At 57.6% G+C, this 23,062-nt stretch overlaps 1 protein-coding gene across 1 annotated transcript; it reads right to left on the bottom strand.

Annotated features, from left to right (window-relative positions):
• Window positions 1-13,630: 13,630 nt before the first annotated feature.
• On the bottom strand, window positions 13,631-23,055 carry Shox (short stature homeobox; the record flags this gene model as incomplete). Its single annotated transcript, XM_047536729.1, has 5 exons — window positions 13,631-13,876; window positions 15,343-15,431; window positions 15,510-15,567; window positions 19,365-19,573; window positions 22,797-23,055. Coding segments are annotated over 5 exons (861 nt in total), but the record flags the coding sequence as incomplete, so codon positions are not given.
• Between the last annotated feature and the right edge of the window lie 7 nt (window positions 23,056-23,062).

Here is a 23,062-nt window from a genome sequence, read left to right as displayed (position 1 = left end):
CACCGTCCCTCCAGGACTGGGCACTGCGCAGAGGGGTCTCCGCAGGCCGGTCCAGGTGTGCTGGGGCCTCCTGGTCACCCGGTGCTCCTCCCGCAGGTGGCGAGGCCTCAGGGCCTCGCTCCCGGGGCTGCCCGGCCCGTGTCCACCAGCCCTGGCCTTCACTGGGCTCCAGGCATTTGCTCTGACCTTTGCTTGGGTCGCGGGCGACTCGATGCCTGCATCGCGTTCCATGCGGAGCTGCGGGTGGAGCCCAGGGCCAGGCGCCCAGCGAGCGCCCCGCCCGGCTTCATCCTCGCGAGGCCCCGCCTGCGCAGTGCGCGTGCGCCGTGCGAGAGTGATTGACAGGCGAGGTCAAGGCCCAGGGCTCGCAGGTCCAGCTTCAGACGAGGCACTGAGGACGGGGCAGGGTTTCGGGAGGAGGGAAGGGGACCCGGGGTCTCCGCCGCCTGGTGCCTGCAGCCCGGGCTCTGGCGAGTCCCCCACGCTGCCCCGGATGGTGCTTCTGGTCTGGGCTGCGGGGAAGGGAGTCCTCGCTCCCGGGTGCCCAGCTGGCGGGGCCTCCGCCTGCTTCACAGGGAGGCGTCGGGAGGCTTCCAGGTGCAGCCGAGCGAGGCCCCTACGAGGGCAGGGAGGTGACCGCCGGTTCTCAGCCCTGCAGAAACATCCAGGGCCAGGAGAGGCCAGGAGGCCCAGGTCAGCCGGCCAGGGCCCTGGGCCATTAAACCTCGGACTCCTGGAAGGTTCTAGAAGGGGGCGCGTTCACAAGGCAGGCTGCAGGGTGAAGGATGTGGTCCTGCAGGGCAGGTCCTGGGGGAGGGGTAGGGGGAGGAGGAGGGGGAGGAGGGGGAGGAGGAGGAGGGGGAGGAGGAGGAGGAGCGGGGGAGGGGGAGGAGGGGGAGAGGGAGGGGGAGGAGGGGGAAGAGGAGGAGCAGGAGGAGGTGAAGGAGGAGGAGAAGGGGGAGGGGGAGGAGGAGGAGGAGGAGCAGGAGGGGGAGGAGCAGGAGGAGGAGGAGGGGGGAGGAGGAGGAGCAGGAGGGGGAGGAGGAGGAGGAGGAGCAGGAGGAGGAGAAGGGGGAGGGGGAGGAGGAGGAAGAGCAGGAGGGGGAGGAGCAGGAGGAGGAGGAGGGGGGAGGAGGAGGAGCAGGAGGGGGAGGAGGAGGGGGAGGAGGCGAAGGAAGAGGAGGAGCAGGAGGAGGAGGAGGAGGTGAAGGAAGAGGGGGAGAGGAGGAGGGGGAGGAGGAGGAGGAGCAGGAGGGGGAGGAGCAGGAGGAGGAGGAGGGGAGGGGGAGGAGGGGAGGGGGAGGAGGGGGAGGAGGAGCAGGAGGAGGAGCGGGAGGAAGAGCAGGAGGAGGAGCAGGAGGAGGAGAAGGGGGAGGGGGAGGAGGAGCAGGAGGAGGTGAAGGAGGAGGGGGAGGGGGAGGAAGAGGAGAAGGAGGAGGAGGGGAAGGAGGAGGAGCGGGAGGAAGAGCAGGAGGAGGAGCAGGAGGAGGAGAAGGGGGAGGGGGAGGAGGAGCAGGAGGAGGTGAAGGAGGAGGGGGAGGGGGAGGAAGAGGAGAAGGAGGAGGAGGGGAAGGAGGAGGAGGGTGAGGGGAAGGAGGAGGAGGGGGAGGGGAAGGAGGAGGGGGAGGGGAGGAGGAGGAGGAGATGAAGGAAAAGGGGGAGGAGGGAAGGAGGAGAGGGGAGGAGGGGGAAGGGGAGTGGGAGGGGGAGGAGGAGGAGGAGGGGGAGGAGGAAAAGGAGGAGGAGGGGGAGGAGGAGGAGGAAGCACAGGAGGAGCAGAGTCTCTGGTCCTGGCAACCAGGAGAACTAGAACAGCCGACCAAGCCCAAGGCCGACAAAGGACCACAATGGCCGAGATTCGAGCAGAAAGATTCGTGTCCGGGGAAAACACCAGCCAAGGCAGAGGTGGGTTTTCTGAGAAGATCCACGTATTTGGCAAAGCTTTAGCCAAACCTCACCAGGAGCAAATAAAAATAGGAACCACACCAGGGAAGACAGCGGACTAAGCAGAAGAAGAGGGGCGGCTACCACCGTGCAGGAAGCAAGAGGACTTTCTCATAGAAAATCACAGAGAAAGCAACGAGTGCTGGAGGACAAACTCACAGAAAGCGAAACCCAAGAAAAACACAATCATCTCAAGAGGTGCAAAAAGTGCATTTGAGAAAAGTCAATGTCTTTCCTGATTAAAAAAAAAAACACTCAATGAATGAGAAATGGACTCAAATGTCTCCAGCCTGATAAAAGGCATCTAGGAAAACTCACGGTTGACATCACGCTTAAATGGCAAATCCTGAAGACAATGTTAACAGATCCAGAAACGGAAAGAACAGGGTGTCCTCTTCCAGAATGTCTATTCCACATTGCACTAGCATTTGGGCCAAAGCAATTAGGCAGGAAAAAGAAATAGAGTATTCAAGTGGAAAAGGAATGACATTTTCTCCTTTAGCAGATGACATAATCTTACAGAGAGAATCCAGAGTCTACACGCTGATTAAAAATTAAATAAGCGAGTTTAGCTGGGTTGCAGGATATCACAGCAACCTACAGAAAGCACTTGCCTTTGAATACAATAACAGCCTGAAATGAAATTAAAAAGCCCGGTTCTGCTCATGAAAAGAATAAAATGCTTAGAAGTAAATTCAACAGAAGAAACACGGGCTTGCACACCAAAACCTACGGAATGCTATTGAAAGAAATCCAGGAAGACCTAAGTCCTGGGGAAGACAGCCCATGTTCATGAGTCGGGAAGGAAGGCGGTAATTCTAAGGGATGTAGAGATTCAATCCACCATCTCGAGAAATCCCAGCTCCTCTTTCCTGGCATGAATTGACAAGTTGGTTCCAAAAGTTTTATGAGAATTTAAGGGACCCATAAGAGCCGCAGCTGACTTGAAAAGTAAGAACGATATTGGAGGATTCACTCCTTTCTCTTTCAAAACTTTCTACAAAGCGACTTCAATCAAGACTGTGTGGTTTGGGCATAAGACTAGACCGGGAAACCAACAGAACAGAACTGAGCGTCGACAAACCATTCCATATATTTGTGCCTAACTGACTTTCAACAAAAGAACCCAGAAAATCCACTTGCAACAGGAAAACTGTAGAGCCACAGGGGGGAAAAAATATCAATTTAGACTTCATCCAAACAAAGAACTTCTGAGCTTCAAGAGACACTACCAAGAAATTTTAAAGACAATCCATAGAGTGGGAGATGACACTTAGAAATCTGATAAAGGTCTAGTAGCCTCAATATATAAAGAACAATAGCAACTCAACAATAAAAAGGCAAATCACTGAATTTAAAGTTGAGACTTTAAATTGACATCTTCAAAGAAGATATGCAAATGACCAAGGAGCCCATGAAACCTGTTTGATATCTTTATTCGTTAGAGAAATGGTCATGAAAATCTCCAATGAAATCTCACTTGCTCCTTCTAGGCTGGCTACAAGCAAAGAGGCAAACAATAATGAGTATAGTTAAGGACTTTGAGAATCGGCATCATGTTCTGCTTGCTGGAATATAAAATGGCATCATCGTTTGGGGGGAAAAAATGTATCAGTTCCTCAAAACATTCAACAGAGCTCATATATGACCCAGCAATTCTACTCCTGAATATATTCCCAAGAGCACTGAAAACTTGTACGCAGAGAGATTATTCAGAAGATCCAAGAAGTGGAGACAGCCCCAGCATCCATTGATGGAGGAATGGATGAACAGAGTGTGCTTTGTCCACATCGTGGAATATTACTCAGCCATGAAAAAGGATCGGCCCTCTGACACAGCTTAGTAAATAAACCGGACATGAAATACAACACGAGTTACGTCTCCTTTTACTTTAAATCAGCAGAAAAAGAAGATCCACCGTGATCGAAAACACGATGTTGTTGTTGTTGGGGGATAAAAAGGGATGCAGAGACTCTAGAGAGATTGCTAAGGGAGTATGACCAGGAAGAAGAAGTAAAGAGAATCCACTGGTTTATGACTCACGCTGTAATGCAAAAAATTCCCATTCTGATAAGATCATGCAGGGCTTTGTGCCTGGGAGCACGATTAATTGGGTCGTTAGCACGCATTAGAGCTCGGCTCTCCCTAACGACTAAAATCACACAGAAAAAAATGCTTCTCGTGTTTCCCCGTCCATCTCCAGAAACAGGATCCGCCAGAAGACAGAGGCCGTCATTGGCACCCTGACAATCCGGGACAGATGCAGAGAGACGCCCACCCAGGGAGCTCACGGCAGCGTGGGTCCCTTCTGCTGTCTGACCACCTGGGCGTGAAAACCAATCTGCACTTAAAGTCTCGTTTCCCCTGACTCCTGCGTCTGCAGAATCAGCCTGCGTGAGCCCCTGATGCCGAAAAAATATAATAATAAAGTACAGGAAAACGGAGCCGGGGACGAGAGCACCGTTTGCCCCGGAGAGAATTCTCGCCTTGCCTCTTGCAGATTTTTCTCCAAGGCGATGTGTATTTTGGGCATGCCTCTTCTTTCTACCGCCTTTTTTTTTTTTTTTCTTGAAATCCTTATTAAGCAGAAATGAGCACTTTGCAGAGACCATCTGGCAATTCTCAGTGATTTTTGCAAAGAGTGTCTAATAAGCGGATCAGACCCGGCAAGTTTCCCCGTCATGAGGGTGGAAATGGGAGAAACGGCGGCCTGGCCGATGCCCGCAGCCTGTCTCCTCCCCCGGCTGCACTGGAATGAAGGAACGTGACAGCTCCCAGCTCCGCCCGGCTCAGCAGGGACAGGGCAGGAGGGGCAGTCCTGACCCTGGGAACCCCAGGGCCATCCGCACCAGCCCAGGGCTGGGTGGCGGCAGACGCTGATTGACAGTCTTCAAGTGACAGGTCTCCTGCCTCCTAGGACCAGGAAGTGGGGAAAGGACTCCACATCCGTCAGCAAGAGAAGGGTCCCCAGGGGAGCTCCTCCTGGTCAGGGTGGCCCTGAGGCCATGGCCGTGTCCTCACAAGAGACAGAAGAGGAGACACAGACACAGAGGAGGAGCCACGTGGAGACGGAGGCAGAGGCTGGAGGGCAGAGGCTGGAGCCCAGGAGCTGGAGAGGCAGGAAGGAGCCTCCCTGAGCCTGTGGAGGCAGCTGGACTCCATGGGAAGAGGCTGGTCCTGTCCACATCTTGACCCAGAACCTGTGCAGGGGACCTGGTGTGGACACAGGGTCTCTGCAGAGGCAGTGAGTGCAGGACCCTGAGAGGAGCTCCTCCTGGTCAGGGTGGCCCTGAGGCCATGGCCGTGTCCTCACAAGAGACAGAAGAGGAGACACAGACACAGAGGAGGAGCCACGTGGAGACGGAGGCAGAGGCTGGAGGGCTGGGGCCACCAGCCCAGGGCTGCCTGGAGCCCAGGAGCTGGAGAAGCAGGAAGGATCCTTCTGGAGACTGTGGAGGCAGCTGGACACCATGGGAAGAGGCTGGTCCTGTCCACATCTGGACCCAGAACCTGTGCAGGGGACCTGGTGTGGACACGGGGTCTCTGCAGAGGCAGTCAGGTACCCGAGACTGATTGACACTCACCCCTGTCCTTCAACATCTCCTATCGCCTCTGAGGAGGCCCAGCAGCCCTGGGTCAGCAGTGACCGTCCCTTAGAGCTGCGTTTTGGGGCCCAGCAGACCCGCAGCGCAAGCCCGTGGCGGCTGCAGGAAGCTGGTTGTGGCCCCTGAGGTCCTGCATGGATACGGGGTGACCGGGGGCGTGAGGTGGGAGCCGCCTGGAGGAGCTGAACTTGGGCTGGGACCCCCGCTGCTGCTTGTCGGCAGAATGGGTCCTCTGTCCCCATTGCGGAGGCCACCTGCTGCCCGGTTCCCTGGGAGACACCCTGGCACTGGTACCTAGAGATGCCCGTGACTGGTCCCTGGGTCGCCCCTGGCCTTGCACACCCCTGGCAGGTGGCCCAGCCTGGTCATCTCACAGAACGGTCCTCACACAGCGCTGACCACTGCTGGGCTCGGTGGACAGGTGGTCGTCCTCCACCCGCGTCGGATTCCCAGGCCTGCAGCGAAGGCGGAGGCGCGGTCGGGGGTCCGGACCCAGCGCGTCTCGGGCGCGGCTCAGCAGGACGCGCACACGTGACCCGACGGCCCCTCCACGTCCCGCCGTGGTTGGGTGGTGCCCGGTGGGCGGCGGGTCTCCGTGCGTCTCTGGAGACGCAGCAGGAGCCGCAGTTGCGCGCCCGCTCAGGACCGCGTGTTCCTTGGGAGCTGTTGCCGGGCTGTGTCCCGTGTGCACCCTGTGATCGTGGCTCATCTCTGCCAAAACAAAGAGAAGTGTGGGTCTTGTCCCCAAAGCCTATCAGAAATAGGAGAAGGTAGCCGGGCGCGGTGGCCCACGCCTGTCATCCCAGTGGCTCCGGAGGCTGAGGCAGGAGGATGCAAGGTGGAGGCCAGCCTCAGCAACTTAGCGAGGCCCTCAGCAACTCAGGGAGACTCCGTCTCAAAATAAAATACAAAAAGGACTGGGGTGTGACTCAGTGGCTAAGCAATCCTGGGTTCAAACTAAGCTGCCAAAAAATAAATTAATAAAATAAATAAAAATAGGAGAAGTTAGAACATTTAAGAAAACCAAGATTTTAAGCAAATAAGATACCAAGATACCGAGTGGGAAAAAGTCTCTTTACTTCAAGTAACTTCCAAACAAATGAATTTTAAAGAAAAAAAGGATCTCCCTGCCTCTTTAGGTTCTGACTGAAAGCATGCAGTTAAATGTGCACTCTGTAGTTTTCTGTCTTTCCAAGGAAATCTCTCGAAGTTTCAACAAAAGAGATTAAAATAAGTTCACTTTTTGGAAAAAAATAATAATAATAATTTGCCAAATCGGGGGCGCGATAATGGGACTTCTGCTCTTGGGAGGACCGGCCTCATCAGCCTCTGGCCTCTCCTGGATCTCGGGGTGGATAGGCCGGGGAGTCAGAAACGACTTGATTTTCTCGAACAACTGACTTCCACGGACCGTGGCTTCGGCAAGCCCATCTCTGTGTGCTGCTTGCTTTCCCTGCATTTTCCTTTAGATCCCAGGGTTTTCCGGTTTGAGGCGTAAAAGTCAGGCACCAGCAGGAGCCTGAGAACCGTATGGAGAGAAAACGGGAGGCGAAGAAGAGGTTTCACTCAGGAATCTGAGTGCAAGACAGGTCTATCCGGGAGCTTCCCGCCCGCCTCATCCTGTCTGAAAGTGCGTTCGCTTGGTCGGGTTGAAATCGTGTTTCAAAAAGTGTGTCCTGATCCTGGGAAGAGCTCTTAAGACAACCCACAGAAGACTCGGAGAGAGAGGGCAGAGAATCCTCCCGCACATTTTCAAGCAGGCCGAGAGGGGACCTGAAGAGGCACGGGCAGGGACGTGGTTGGTTTTAGAAAGGGATTCTGTATCATTGCAGCAGAGACAGGATTCCTCAAAGTTGCAACAAAGAGAGAGATTCCTTAAAATTGCAACAGAGACAGGGATTCCTCAAAATTGCAACAGAGACAGGGATTCCTCAAAATTGCAAGAGAGATTCCTTAAAATTGCAACAGAGACAGGGATTCCTTAAAATTGCAACAGAGATTCCTTAAAATTGCAACAGAAACAGGGGATTCCTTAAAATTGCAACAGAGACAGGGATCCCTCAAAATTGCAACAGAGAGATTCCTTAAAATTGCAACAGAGACAGGGATGCCTCAAAATTGTAACAGAGACAGGGATTCCTTAAAATTGCAACAGAAAGAGGGGATTTCTTAAAATTGCAACAGAGACAGGGATTTCTCAAATTTGCAACAGAGACAGAGAGTCCTTAAAATTGCAACAGAGACAGGGGATTCCTCAAAATTGCAACAGAGAAAGAGATTCCTCAAAATTGCAACAAAGAGATTCCTCAAAATTACAAGAAAGACAGAGATTCCTTAGAACTGCAGCAGAGAAAGAGATTCCTTATTACAACAGAGACAGGGATTCCTTAGAACTGCAGCAGAGAAAGAGATTCCTTATTGCAACAGAGACAGGGATTCCTTAGAACTGCAGCAGAGGTGTATTCCTCCGAGTCGTGACCAAGAGGCTGTTCCTATGCAGAAGCACCTCTGAAAAGTATCAATACCCACGTTGGGTATTTACGGTGTTCTCAACCACGAAACAACTGTGTCCCTTACATCTCCCCTGACGCAAGTTGTCCCCAAAGCACAGGGCTCTTTGGAGACCTGGGACGGATGCACCGTGGACGGCCATCAGAGACCCTCAGTCAGCTGGGACCTTGGAGGACCTTCCCCTCCTGCCCATGGCCCTGGCACCTCTGCAGGCAGCCGGGAGCACCCTCTTACGTCCTGCAAGACGCACAGCAGACCTGGACTCGGCAGCTCTGGGCTTGGCTCCAGCCTGCAGCCCATCGGTCAGCCGGGAAGACGAGACCAGCAGCCGAGTCTGCAGGGAGGGCCCGGGGCCTCTCCAGCGTCTCCGGGAGCCGGCACACCCAGCTGAGCTCCCGAGCCCGCGTCCACCCACTCGGGATGGGAGACGGTCACCTGTCCAGGCTCCACAGCCACCAGCCACAGGTCTCCCCGCCCGCTGGGGGTGTCTGAGGCACCCATTCCCACTCTCCCACCTTTGCTGGCACTTGTAGTTTTGATCGGAACCCAGCAGCGCTCAGGGCGGCCCACGCCAATCCTTCCCGCTCCTTCCCACGGGAGATAAAAGCAAAAGCAAAAAAAAATGTCCATGTTCCATGGTGCCACGCTCAGACAGTGGACGGAAGTGAAAATCTCACAGCCCAAGCGCCGCTGGAGCGTCGGGGAAGAGGGGCCCCAGCACCCGGATTGGTTCGAACTCCGGGCTTGGTGTCCTGCCCTGTCCCTGAGCAAGCATGCAGCTCCTGGGGGCAGGAGGAGGGACAGGAGGCTGAACCTCCTCCCGATGCGCCAGGGGAGGCCCGGGGACCCACCAGGTGCACGGCCGCCGGGCCACCTGCACCCACCCAGGCCCTGGCTCTCCTCGGAGGCCAGAGCCCCCTCGGGCTTCCTTGCAGCCTCCTCGGGGGTGGGTGGCCGAGAGAGCGAGGTGCGCTTTCAGTTTATCTTTTGAACACTTGAGTACAAATCTTTATGTTTATTTATATCTCCGTTTTACAAGATGTACATTCAAACTACAAGGTCAGACGAAACGCACGGCTATGGCTGGGAGGTTACGCAGGAGCCAGGCGCATGCACGACCAGCCAGGGGAGAAAAAGAAATTTAAAAAAAAAAAAAAAAAAATCCCGGGAAAGGCCTTTCCCCAAAATAGCAGGGGGATAACAGGTTTGCAGCCCGTGGGGTCTGGAGACAAGTTGTTCATATTAATTATTATTATTATTATTATTATTATTATTATTATTATTATCGCCTTAGCCATCCTGGTAGGTCCTGAGGGCTTCGGGAGCTACCCCGGCGGCGACCTCATGAATCATTCTCGTTGCTCATAAATTGGGAGAGAGCCCGGTGGGGGGCCGAGGAGAGGGAAGCCAGCGCCTCAAGAAATAGAAAAATAAATGCCAAGCGCTGTCAAATTTACACTCCGGCTAATTAAAACAGCACGCATGTAGGAACTTTCAGCAAGGACAGAAAGAAAGAATAAAATAAATAACGCGGCCGCACACGTGCATGCGCCGCGGGCCGGGCCCTGGGCGGTGGGCCCGGAAACCCGCGCCGCCCCATAAATAGCACGTCCCAGGCGCGTCTGCGCTGCGCGCCTGCGCGCATTGCTGGCTACCCACGAAATCCCCACCAAACCCGCACCCTCTCTGAGCTGGCTGCCGTTTCCAACGTGTGCGAATGTTCTCCTGCAACATAAAGCAGGCACCCGAGACCAGCCCGTCCACCCGACGTGGATCCTGGTCCCCTGCGCAGGCCTAGCGGAGACTGGCAGCAGCCCAAGAATCAAAAAAAGAAGAAAAATAACCTGCATCATATGAATTAGTCTAGGGTGGTCCTGGGACCTGGGGGGAGGGGCCCTGGGCTCCTGGTGGCGGGGGGGGGGGTCACCAGCTTCTCCACCTGCACCACGCAGGCGGTGCTGACCTGCAGGACAGCCTTCCTGCATCCTGGGCCGGGAAGGATGGAGCGCACGGAGACGCTCAGGGCTCGGGCCTCCAAGAGAAGGGTGCATGCGGGGTGTGCTGGAGCTCAGAGCAGGGCCGGAGGTGACCCCCTAGGACAGGCCGTGATTCCAAAGGCAGCCTCCCAGCGAGGGGGGACTGGTCACCTGGAGAACATAAATGCCCCGTGGTCAACTAAAGGATCAGGAGTGGGATTTGGCACATGGGTGTATCACGGCACCGTGTGTGCATGTGTGTGTGTGCATGTGTGTGTGTGTGTGTGCGTGTGTGTGTGTGTGCGTGTGTGTGCGTGTGTGTTAGTGTATGTGCGTGTGTGTGCGCGCGTGTGTGTGCGTGGGGCTGGACGCCTGGCCACACAGAGGCTGCAAAACATTCTCGTCCCCTTAGAAAGGTACCTTTTCCCGCGCTCAGCAGAGCCGAGTGGCTCAGCTCCACAGAGCACACAGACTGCGTCCCATCGGGTAAATCCGACACCTAAATCCAGGACTGAAACCCGGTAAGTCCAACGCCCTGGCCCGAGGAGGCGGCTGGCAGGTCTTCCGGTCTTGAGAGGGGAGGAAAACAAAGGTGTATTTGTGGGGAGTCGATTTTACCCGCACAAGGACGTCAAGGAAACGTGGCTGGACAGGGCCATCGGCATCCCGAACACACGGGCTGGCCGCGTTTGCTAAGGAAGCCAGCGTCCACCACGGCTCTGGCCGTCTTGCTGGATGTGGCCCCGGACCTGCCGGTGGAGAATCCAGAGCAAGAAAACGGGCCCCAGGCTCTACCGGCAGCTCACGTCCACAGACCCACAAACTCTCACGTAGGGCCAGGACCACAGCGAGACAGCCACCCCGTGAATCTGATTTCTTACACCCCACATCAGGGTCCATGGGCCACCCCAACAAGAAAAACTCAGGCTGAGGTGGCCGGTCGGGGGACACCAAGACCACCCAGGTCACCGCCAAGCTGTCCGCCCACAGCCTAAAAAATCCAAGGAAGGGAAGGAGGAGCAGAGGATGAAGAAGCCCTGGGCTGGCCGTCCCTCCTTGGCCTCCGGCCGAAGAGCCCCTGGCCGGCTAGCCTGCTGGACACCTCCGTAGCATCCAGCTGAAGTCTCCAGACAGAGAGCCGAAGCTGAAACGGGGGAGCCCCAGGCTGGCTCCCTGCCCTTGTTCACCCGCAGAGGGACCCCGGCCTCTGCAGGGACAGCAGCCCAGGGAGCCAGTCCCAGCAGCAGCTGGGGATCCTGGGAGGCAGGGAGGCTGAGGCCCGGCTCCCTTTCCCTGTTAACTCCAACACAAACAGGCACTGAGGAGGCCGCCCCTCAGCAGAGGCTCTCCGGTCTGGCCCAGGACAGTCCGCGGCTTCCGCCAACCTCACTTCCTGCCCAGGACCTGCTTCCCCATCTCTCTGCTCAGGAGCACTGAGTTCTCACCCGGGGTGGGGTGGCCCTCCAACGGGACCCTGAGGTAAAAACGAGCTTCTCCCGGGTGGACAGAAAGAATTCCAGATGTGCAGCGGTGGCCTCTGAATTCTCCCCCACAGCTCCTAGTGCCAGGAGTTAAGGATTCCCCACGCAATCTCGCAAATCAAAATTCAAAAATGAAAGCAAATCCTCTCTCATGCCTGGTGGCCCGGGAGGTGATTTTCTGTGATTTAAAAACACCCTCTTGATATTCATCCTCTCTCCATCACTACTTAAACACACTACTGCCATCTCAAAAAAAAAAATTTTTTTTTAAATGTGGAAGGGCCTTCTGGTTTGTATAAAGAGTATCAGATGATACAAATGAGACCTGTCCAAATAAATCTACATTTCCGCTCAGCATCAAGATAGACAGCATCCTCTTACATGGAAGGGGGATATCTAGATATATATATATATATATATTTATTTATTTTTTTGAGAGATGTTTCCAAATCAAGGAGTGAGAGAAGAAAATCGCCAAGGCCAAATCTTGGAAATCTCAAACCCTTCCTTTTGGAAAGAGAGCTAAGTATAGGGAGTACCGGCTGGATGGCCAGTTGGGACAAGAGAGTGGACAGAGCCCTCTGGACAGGCCTAGAAAACTAAGGCAAAAAGAAAAATGTCAATGCGGATGTGTCTTCGAGGTAGACAAGGCCAGTCCTGGCTCCCTCTTTGGGGCAGGATGCAACACGGTCCTCAGGGACTCAGGTGCCTTCAGCCCGACCTGCAGCTTTGGTCCTCTTTGCCAGCGGCTAAGACAAGTTGCTATTTGGTGTTTTATGCATTGGGGGGGGGGGGGGAATAAAAGCCAGGGGATCTGGGGTTGGGGAGAGAGAGAAGAAGCAGAGCAGGGGGTGCGGGCTGCCTAGCTATTGCAACTACCCTCTCAAGACCCCCTCCAGGCCTCTCCCTCCCGCAAGCGAAGCTGCTGGGCTCCAAACTCGGACCCTGGCACCCAAGCGCCGAGGCACCTTCCTCTCAGGTGCGCGTGGCTCAAGCTCACCTCACCGGGACCAGGGCGACCTCCCTGGCCCCTCGTTTTGGCAATGCCCACCCCTCCACGGCCTCCCCTCCCCACCCCCAGCATGGCCAGACCCGCAGCATGCAGGACGAGGTAATGTCCATATGCTTCAAGAGTGCACGGCTAATTTTTTTTTTAATCTATAATATTTACAATATTGCACTTTTTCTGCACCTGGCTGCATTTCATTAAAGTTTAATACCGCCTCAGTATTACGCCTTCAAACCACGCCCCCGTCTCTTACGCAAGTCATTTGCATCTGAATTCTGTCAAACAGCAACCCAAAAAAAAAAAAAAAAAGTCAATTCGGGAATCAAATACTGCAAAAGTTATAAAGTCGCCTAATCTATGGCACAAAGAATCCCAATGCGTTCCGGTGTCTCGGGGCTACCCGTGAGGGACAGGGCATGAGGAACAGGGCGCTCCTCCCGCAGGTGCCCCGAAGGTCACGACGTGGGACAGGAGGTCTTCTCACCCCTCCCGGCCACCGGGCGACGGGATCCGTGCGTTATTGCTGCCTTCCGGGCGGGGCGTGGGGGCCGTGGAGGAGGGCGGACCCCTGCCTCGGATGCCAAGGTCCACGGTTCCGATCCGCACGGGTTCTTCAGCAAGCCGGGTGAATAAGATCATGGCCGTGAATACATCGCTGGCCCCTCAGCGAGGACATCCGGAGTGCAGACCAGCCCCAGAACCTTTTGTTTCAGAGACTCTAGGATCCTCCGAAAGGTGTGCAGTTAGCCGCATGCAAAGGACAGGAGCGGAGAAGGACGCGGCGCCGCGGGGTTCCGCTCCGCGCAGGCCCCAGGGCGCACGGACTCCGCGGGCAGGGCCGGGGCGCGCCACCGACAGTCGCCGGCTCGCTCCTCCGCGGGGTCCCAGCGGGGATCTGGCTGCGCTGCGCGTCTGCAGTCCCCGGAGGCCCCCTCCCCAGGCCCGCCGCGGGCTCCCAGGAGGCCCGGAACAGGGAGGTCACCTGGCCAGGGCCGGCGCCCTGGCTCCGGGGCGTCTAGCCGGCCGTGGGGGGACTCGGAAGGGACGAGTGCGGGACGCAGTGCGGGCGGGGTCGCGGGGCTGGGCGCGGGGCCGCGCGGCGGGTCAGAGCCCCAGGGCCTCCGCGTGCTTGCGCGCCTTCAGCCGCAGGTCGGCGATACTGGAGTTCTTGCTGTTGCTTTTGGCCGCCGCGGCCACCACCGCGGCGGCGGAGGCCGACTCCGCCAGCGACGCGATGGGCAGCCCAAAGGGCGGCGGCGGGAACATCAGGTAGGGCGCGTGCGCCGCCAGGTGCGGGTGCAGGTGAGGGTGTGCGTGCGCCACGCCTTCCAGCTGCAGCTGTGCCTGGACCTGCGGGGCAGACGCAGCGTGGTCAGGACGCGCCTTGGGCAGAGGGTGGGCCTTCCCGCCCGACAGACCCCAAGCACCACTTTCCCCCGTTCTCCTGCATCCGGGACCACCGCCCACTTTTCCTCTCGGGCCCACGGAACCTCTTATGTCCTCTAAACATTCACGTTCCGTTGTGGCCACCGGTCGCTTGGGGCAGACCCAAGTCTGGGCGCCTTGGGCTGACAACTGGTCCCCCTCCCCAGTTGGAGCCCCAGGGGACCCCTTGACACATCCCAGAAGCAGATTTGACCTGCTCTGGAAAGGAGTCCGGGAAGCGCAGTCAGGCCTCCCGACCTGGACCGCCCAATTCCAGGGGGGCCTAAGGACAGGCGCCACGTGGGGCAGAGGACAGGCTGTGGCTGTCCTGGGGAAAGGTGCGGCCAGGAGGAGCATCTCTGGCCACCGGGCCTGTAGATGGGCCCAGGCGCCGAGGAGAGTTGGAATCCAGGAGAGGCGGGGGCGGGGTGGGGGGCCGTCCACTGCGCAGGACCCGCCCAGGAGGCCTTTCCCGCCGGGCTCGCCCCGAGTGGTAGAATTGAGGCTCCGTTTCCCTGATGCCTATTTATACCTCACCCCCACCCTCGCATGCCAGCCGAAGCCACAGCCAGACTGGTGGGCCCTCCTGCCCCTCCCGCAAACATGTCCAAATATAAACCTGGGCTGTCCTCTTGGAACAAAACAGTTGCGTGTGTCCACTGCCCGTGGCCCTGCCAGAGTACCCCTGGTCGACCTCCCTATGCCCTCCCCTCCTCCAGGTTGGGGCCCAGGAGGGCGCGCAAGGCCTGGCACTGTGCAGTGGGGAGCGCAAGAGGCCCCCAGTGCGGGCCCAGGTGACACGGGGCCTCCTGCCCTGCACTCCCATGCCCCACAGTCCACCCATCCTTGGTCCAGGGCGAAACCGGGCCCTGGGGATCCTGGCGCTCCCTGGCCTTCTTCCAATCTCCTGGCAGCGCCGTGCCAGGGATCCCGCGGCTGCTGCGCGCTCCCCAGCCCCAAGGTGGGCCCGGGAGCCTGGCAGTGGCCGCCAGCAAAGGACCTCGGGCTTGGGGGCGGGGTGATGAGGAGGGGGCGAGTGTGGAGCCCAGCCCCACCCCCGGGCGCGGGCAAACCCCTCCGCCCGCCCGGCTCCAGGAGGTAACCGGGTAGGTGGCGGCTCGGTGGGTGGGATTTTCGTGTTCTTTCGCCCCCCTGAATTTTGTGAAAGTGTGCTTGGGTTTGGTTTTCTACCTTCCCCAAGGTGACTCTTGAAGTTTTACGGCCTGATTTTAATATGTGCCAAAGCGTCTATAATGTCCCCTTGTAAAAGCGGCGGGCTTTCTTCTGCGAGCCGGCGCGAAGCCCGCGGGGGCGGGAGGGGGTGGGGCGGGGGAGGGCGGGGAGGGCGGGGGAGGGGTCCCCGCGCTACTCGGGAGCAGCAAACCCGCTACCTGTTGGAAAGGCATTCGCAGCGCGCCCATGTTCACGTAGGGCGCCACCCTGCAGGCGTCCAGGTGGCTGGCGGTGCCCAGGATGACGCCTGCAAGGGAAAACCGGGGCGGTGAGCACCCAGGCCTCCAGGCGCCCCCGGCCCGCCCACCCTCGGGCCCCAACCCACCTTTATGCATCTGGTTCTCTTGTTTCCGGCACTTGGCTCTCCGATTCTGGAACCAGACCTGAGGACCAAACAGACAGAGGCCCACCGGGCGTGAGCCGGGCAGGGCCTCCCAAGCCAGGGCTCCCCTCCTGGTCCACCTGGGGCTGGACCCTCTGCCCCTCTCCGCCCCCTTAAGTGAGACCTCGGCATTGAAGAGAAAGACCAAGGGGCCCAGTCTGGGTGGCCATCACCCACACACACACACACACACACACACACACACACACACCCTCCAGGCTACCCGGAGCTGCACAGGACTTTTGAGAGGAGCCACCAGAGTCAGGTGGACACGCACCCTGAGCCCAGAACCGTCGTGCCCTGTGGTCCCTCCTCGGGCAGCCCTGGAGGAGCGGGCTGGGGAATCAAGAGGGATGAGCATTACCCAGGGGACCCCCCACAACCAGCCTCCCTAAGGCCGAGCTCACAGTAGGGGCGACCTGTCAAAGGTCTGGGTGGAAGGGCTGTACCACCTTCTCCAGCTGGGCCGAAGTCACAGTCCTGACATGAAGATTTGGGTCCCAACGGCCTCCCAGCCCCCCCCCCCACTGTCGTTCTTCTCCTGGCTCCGCTGCTCCCCAAAGAGGCCCCTGTGGCGAACGGAGGGCATCTGGTCTGTTCCCGCAGGAAATGCACACGTCGTCCCCCAACACGCACGCCCCCCAACACGCACACACACGCGCACACACACACGCCTTTAATCGTTTGGCCTTCCTTAACTGGCCTTCTTCGTCCTGCCCTCCTTTCACGGCCTCCGGGACAGTCACTGTCCACGCGGAATAATTAGCACAAAGCCGGCCTTCGACCGCCACAAGTTACCCGGGGGGCTCAGGCCTTGCCCGGGGCAAAAACGCGCGCTGAATGCGTGGCCAGGGGAACCCCGAGTCTTGAAGAAAGGAAAGGAGAACTTTCCAGACCCTGGGGCTTAAGAACCGCCTTCCTTCCTGGGAGGAAGAGCAAGCAAGCAGCTGAGCCGTGGAACCAGCCGATGGAACTGACTTTCCAGAACGTTCGCCAGCCGGTCCCCGCAGGCAGCGGCGGAACCTGGAAAAGTTTTTGCTAGTTCCTCTGCAAAGTGCTTCCCAAACAGCAAGCGAGAGAGAAACAGAAAGCAAGCCAGCCAGCCAGCCACCTCCTGCCAGTCTGGACGCGAAATTCACAAATTCACACACCAGGGCTCCATTGGCCGGTCTCCTCCCCACCCCCAGCCCCCGGGGACTGGATCCCTTTCAGGCCGGCCCGCGCCGCTCTCCTCGGGGGGTCCGGGATCCTAGTCCGGGGACTGCCAAACCCGGACGCGCCCCAGCCGCTCGCTCTCCCCTGGAAAGGCCTATTTTTTTTTTTTTTTTTTTTCAAAACCAGAATTTAAATCCTGCAAAAGCAAAAGCTCACTTTCCTTTTAGCCAGAGGAAGGGGAGGGGGGAGAAAGAAATAAGATTATGAAGAATAAAAGTGATGAATTAGCCGCTGCATTAAGCGATAATAAATCAGTCTTGGGGTGATTTGCGATCAATTCCAATTAAGGCGGAATATGCTAAGTAAAGCGCAGTACACTGCTTTGGACAGTCATTGCTTCATTACGGAGACCACTGCTGATTTCTTTCACAAACGATGTAATCTGATTTCCTTTTGATTTCCATTACCGACAGTGAATAATGACATTTAATTTAGCTCGGTGCCATAAACCCAAAGATATTTGTTGTAATTAAATTACCGCCTGCCCCTCACCGCGGTCTCATAAGTTTCCATTATAAACCTGACAGCTGGGCGATATGAGTTTCCAGTACAACACAAAAATAAAAGGTTAATAAGGACTCGCTTCCATAGGACACGCAATTTATTTACAGCAAATTTCCACACTAAATTGAAACTCTATCTTTTAACAACACGGGACAGGCTGTACCAAGAAGGATTACCGAAGGATTCAGAGGCAGGATGAAAATATCGTTCTTTTTTTTTTTTTTTTTTTTTTTTTTTTTTTTTCCTCCCGTTCCCCACCCCCCCCCCACGACTCCCACCGCCCTGCGAGTTTTTCCACTAATTGATTTTTATGGACACTTTCCGCCACTCAGACTCTTTATTACGTGATTCTTCTCCCCGTGGCCAATAGAAAAACCCACGTCTGGTACCCGCCCTGCCTGCGTTTGTTTTTATTGTTATTTAGGGTCATTAAATTTTAACTCGGCCCTGGATCGATAGCCCTTTCTTTACCCTGCTCTCGGCCCCCCCTCCCACCGCCCCAGCCCACCCACCCACACTGCTCTGCCCTTGATTTCGGGGTGGGCTGCAGATCTGCAGACACCCAAGAACCAATTCTCTGCAACTTGGTACCTCTGTGCTAAGGTGCGATTCAGTAATAGACTACTGAAAGAAATAGTGTGGAATTAAATTACAAGTAATTTATTTTTATAGAAACAGTACATCAAGGCTCGGGAGATTATTACAGATCCCAGGCAGACACGAGGAGATGACATAAAAGTTGAAGTCCCCTTAAGCAAAAGTTTAATCTTTTGATTAATTTATAGGGTGCAACCTAATCCATCTTCCTCGGCAAGGGTGTGCAGCCCAAGGCCCCTCTCCGGAGGCCCAGCCTCTTCCCTGGCTGAGGCCATAGATGCTCCTAACGGATTGGTCTGGGGAGGGGGCTCTTCCCAGGAAGGACAGTGATGGGCACGGGAGGGAGAGTCCAGCCAAAGATGCCTAGGGGGAGGGGTTGTTTATTTGATTTTAAGAAAAGCTTTTTACCGTAGCAACAGAAAAGAGGAAGGGAATCCCCGCGGTGAGAAAAACATTTTTTTTTTTTTAAATTAAACATTTCGGGACAACACTCGCCACGGCGTTTGCAATTTCGTTTTGGAAATAAGATGCGGGGAAAGTGGTGCCTGAATTTGTTGACCCCCCCTTCCTCAACGGACACGGAAACCTGTTCTTTCAAAACACTTTGGTTTGACTGGACCTGCCCACTCTCCGCCGTTTGGCAATATTAATTTCATTTACTCAGAGCCTGTCCCTAGGGCCTGAGGATACTGACTCTCTCTGCCTCCCGCCCTCCCTCCCCAGCCCTTCTGTCCAGCTTGGAGGCCAACTTGAGGCAGGAGAAAGAGAATTGGAGCTGCCCAGGTGGACCTCCCTGCCTCCGCAGCCCTTCTGTCCAGTTTAGAGGCCAACTTGAGGCAGGAGAAAGAGAATTGGAGCTGCCCAGGTGGACCTCCCTGGCGGGACCCACAGCTCCTGAGCAAAGCGACCCGGAGTGGCATTTCCACTGCACCCTGCACGCCCAGCAACTACGGGAGCAACCCGGGCGGAAGGTCTGCAAGGCCCGCGAGAGCGGCTCCCGGCGCAGGCGTCGCCTCTGCGCACGTGCGGCGCACACCAGGGCCCCCGCCCGAGCGGGCTGCCAGATGGGCATCAAGAATTCATGCGCTCCTCCGGGAGCGCGACCAGACAGCCCCCGCGCCCCTGCGCCGGGCTAATCCGACCCTGCGCGGGCAGGAGCGGGGCTCCCTCAAGATGCCCGAGAGCGAGCGAGCCCCTCACCGCCCACCCCTCGCCGCCCTCCCCGCGGCCTCCGCGCTCCCGCGGTTGGAGAGGACCCGGGGCCTAGCAGGGGAAGGAGGCGAACGCAGAGGCCCGGTTTGGGACGTGCTAGCGGTGCAGGGCGACCCCAGTGTCCAGAGCACTTGTGCTCGGGCCGAAGCTCTCCGGGAGGCCCGGGCGGCTCCAGGAGGCCGCTCTGGCAGCCTTTCCACCGGAGGCTCCTGCACGGCGAGGCGCTGGGGGCCCCCGGAGCCGCCGGCGGCGCTGGGGAGGGCGTCCTACCTGCACGCGCGCCTCGGAGAGCCCCAGGCGCTGGCTGAGCTCCTCGCGCATGAAGGCGTCGGGGTAGTGCGTCTCGTCGAAGAGTCGCTCCAGCTCGTTGAGCTGCTCCAGGGTGAAGTTGGTGCGGCTGCGCCGCTGCTTCAGCTTGGTCTGCCCGTCCTCGTCCTCGGACTTCACGTCCTCGCGCTTCTCCTTGCACTCGTAAATACCTGCGGCGGGGCGGAGGGCGCGGGGCTGAGCGGCCCGGAGTCGCTGACCCCGCCGGGGCTCCCCAGCCCCTGCGCCCGCGCCGTCTCCCCGCGCCTCGGCTCCTGCCAGGTGGCGCGGGGTGGACGGCTCTGCGCGACCTGGTGCAAACCCTTAGGCATAGGGGCTGCGGATGGGACCCTGGGGAGAAGATGCACCCCGGCTTCGATAAGTCAGCCAAACTCACTCAGAGGAGAACGCGCGCGTGCACACACACACAGACACACACACACACACACAGACAGACACACTTCTTTTGTAATAACTCCGGCATAACAACACCACGGTGTTTCTTGGCCTAATCTCTGAATAGTTTCCTCAATTATCCACTTTCCTCTGTTGACATAGCCTAACCCCTTTTTTTTTTTTTTTTTTTTTTTTTTTGGAAGGAGACTGTGGTGTTAAATATTATTTTTAAAGCAAAGAAGCCGAGGAGGAATCGCCCGAGTGTGGGCGCCCCAGAGGGACCCACGGAAAGCCGCTGCCCCGGGCGGCAGCTCAGCCCACCGGGCGCCGGCCGAGTTGGCCTCTGTCCGGGCTGGGGCGGTGGGACCAGGCGCAGCCCCGGGCGCATCTCCTCCTGCCCGAAGGCAGGGCCGCAACAGGGGGGCGAACCCAGCCCCCAGGAGGCCCGGGCCTCCTCCTCCTCCTCCACACACCGTCACACCCTTCTCCCACCAGGATGCCCTAAATGTCACTTTTCTGGTGTCCAGAAATCAGGAGCAGGTTTGGATTTGCTTGGGTAAGGCCGAACGGGGCTGGGTGACTGGCAAGAGCATCCGCATTCCAGCGATGCTTGCTCCAGAACTTCCCTCTGGCCTTCCCACTTTTGTGAATTCAGGGGCTTGAAATAAAAGCCACTCCCGCCCCCATCCAGGCAGAGGCTGCTGTGAGCCGCGGCCTCAACACCCCTCTGTTTTGCTCTGCTGTGTTCTATCTCCCTGATCATAGGGCCCGCTGGGCACCGGCAAAAAGCACCCCCAGTGCCCTAATTAGCTGTCCCCTGGTGTCACGAATAAGAGACTGGCATTTCGGAAGCAGTTCCAAAGACCTCAACTCTGAAATGTCTCAAAGCAGCAAAGGACCCCTCAGAAGTCCCGACAGCCCAGAAACTTGCAAACCCCAAGCATCTGTAGAGAAAGAACATCTTGGTGCCTGACTCCCTCTCCCGGGTCCCTGCCCTGGGTATCAGTCGCTGAGTCCTTTATCTTTCTAAAAGGCCTCCCTGGAAGCTTCTAAGCACGGGGAACTTATCCCTAACTTAGATTCGGAGGCCTCTCTTGCCTCCTAGAAGCAACCCGTTTCTTATCCAGGGAAACCCCCCTCCCGGAGACAGCCTGCTTCTTCCTCCCTCCCCTTCCTCTCTAAACCTCAACCCCAGGACGGAGCCCAGTTGGGAAACAGGCCTTCCAGGTCTCCAAGAAACGAGGCTGGTTTTTTGTAAAATCCGCAGGGCTCTGGACTTGCCTGGGAGAAAGCATGCTGTTCCCCCAAACCCAGGCTTCCCATCAGGAGGCCAAGAGTGTCCCAAACTTCCATCTGACTCCCATCTGGCCAAACCCGGTCTGCTTTTCAGCCCTCCCTGGGGGTAGGAAGCGGGGGCAGGAGGTTCTCTGCACATTCAGCAAAGGGAAAAGAGTCGTTGGGAGATTTCTATCGGTTTCCCTGGTGTCTAACCCTCGCCTCCTTTCAGAAAGGGCTTGACAGCACTTGGGACGCTACCCAGTGACCCTTTTCCTGGGTCCCACTCCCAGGCAGGCATAAAGGCTCAGCCTCTGGGAAGCCCAGTGGCCGCATAGGTCCCTGAAATTAAATGGAGGCCTGAAGTAGCACCCAGACCACAAGCTGGTCTCCGCGAGGGGAAGCTCTGTCTCTCCTGTGGATGACAGAGCCAGGTGTGTGAGGCAGCTAGTGGGGACCGACCCCAGGTAAGGCGGGCAGGCCCAGGCCGTGGGCTGCAAGGTTCCTGGGCTTTTAACTCAGCCTCTGTCTGCAGTCTGCTCCAACAAGGTCAAAGACGCAGAGCCTGTCAGTCATGCCCTGGATCGCTGGGCTGTTCCCGGGAACTCTGTCACCAGGCACCCCAAGAGCCGGGAAGACTTCCTGGAGAGTTCATTCTGAGGCCTCAGTTCTGAGCCTCAGCAATGCAGATCCTGCTGGTCACTGACGTCCTATGCATTTCTTTTATAATAATAATAATAATAATAATAATAATAATAATAATAATAAATTAGTAGCCTTCTCAGTCGGTGCTCCTGAGAAATCGAGTCCCTTTTATTCCTCGGATATGTCTCCGTCAGAGAATCACTTTCTGCCCAGAGCCCCAGGCTCCTGCGCCCCTGGATGATTTTCATCAGCCCCAACCCTGCCCGTTCTCAGTGAAGGTTTGCACAGCAGCGGAGCGAAGGGGACCCAGGAATGCTCTCCGACAGCCTCGCCCGGGGTCTCGGCCCGGCCCACCGCTTCCCGAGGCCTTCACAGCCCGGGCCAGACCCTGGCCACCTGCGGGCACGCTAGTGGTTTTAATTTACAGACCCAGAATCAAGCCTGCAGGTTCAAGAGGAAAGTTTTCCTCCCAGGAAAAGGGCACCAGTTCACTAGGACCGTGACCCTCTCCGACCACGCGCCCGGGCGCGTCCCCAGAGCTGCGGGTTTCTTGGGCGGGAGCCGACGACCGCCGGGCGCCAGCACAGCGTATGGACGGTACGGCGTGTGCGCGGGAGAGCGTGGAAGACAGGCAGGCGGGCAGACACGCCCGGAGGCCCTGCTGGCGACCTGCGCTCGGACACATCCGCCCGATGCGCCGCAGCCCTGCAAGTTCGCCTTGCGGGGCGCAGAACCTCGGTCCGTGAAAAGGCGGCTGCGGGCTGCGGGCTGCGGGAGGCCCGGACTCCTGCTCCCCCTGAGCTGCCCTGCCTGGCTGGCTGCCTGTCTTCCCGCCTGCCTCCGGGTCTCTGCGCTACTCCAGTGGGTTCCTTCCCCCACTCGTTGCTGACGCTCGATTGCCGGGGCCTTTCGGTCCCCGCTGTGGCTGTTAATTCCTAGAGTTTGGGGTCCAGCCGATGGCCAGCCGCGGCGCCGAGGGCCTCCTCCCCGCGCGCGCGGAGCGAGGGCCCAGCGGGCAGGCGGGGTGGCGAGCAGGCGCCGTCCCGGGAGGGGCCGGGAGCCGGCGCCCTGCGAACTTACCTTCCGCGGCCCTCCCCGCGCCGAACTCTTTCAGTTTATCTTTGTCATTGTCCACGTGGTCCTTAAACAAATGCACCGGACAGTGGCCACTGCCCTCCGTAACGTCCTGGAGGTTGGTTTCCGAGCTCCCGAGCTCCCTGGAGCGCGCCAGTCCGCTCTCCAAAACTTCCCGATAGGTGATGGAATCCTTCTTGCCGCCGCCGCCGCCGCCGCCGCCGCCGCCGCCGCTACTCTCTTTGCTTTTCTGGTCAAAAGATTTGGATACA

This window comes from Sciurus carolinensis, chromosome X (genome assembly GCF_902686445.1).
Source record: "Sciurus carolinensis chromosome X, mSciCar1.2, whole genome shotgun sequence".
Taxonomy (NCBI): Eukaryota; Metazoa; Chordata; class Mammalia; order Rodentia; family Sciuridae; genus Sciurus; species Sciurus carolinensis.
Note: the sequence above shows the minus strand (reverse complement) of the source record. Positions and strands in the feature narration are given on the sequence as shown.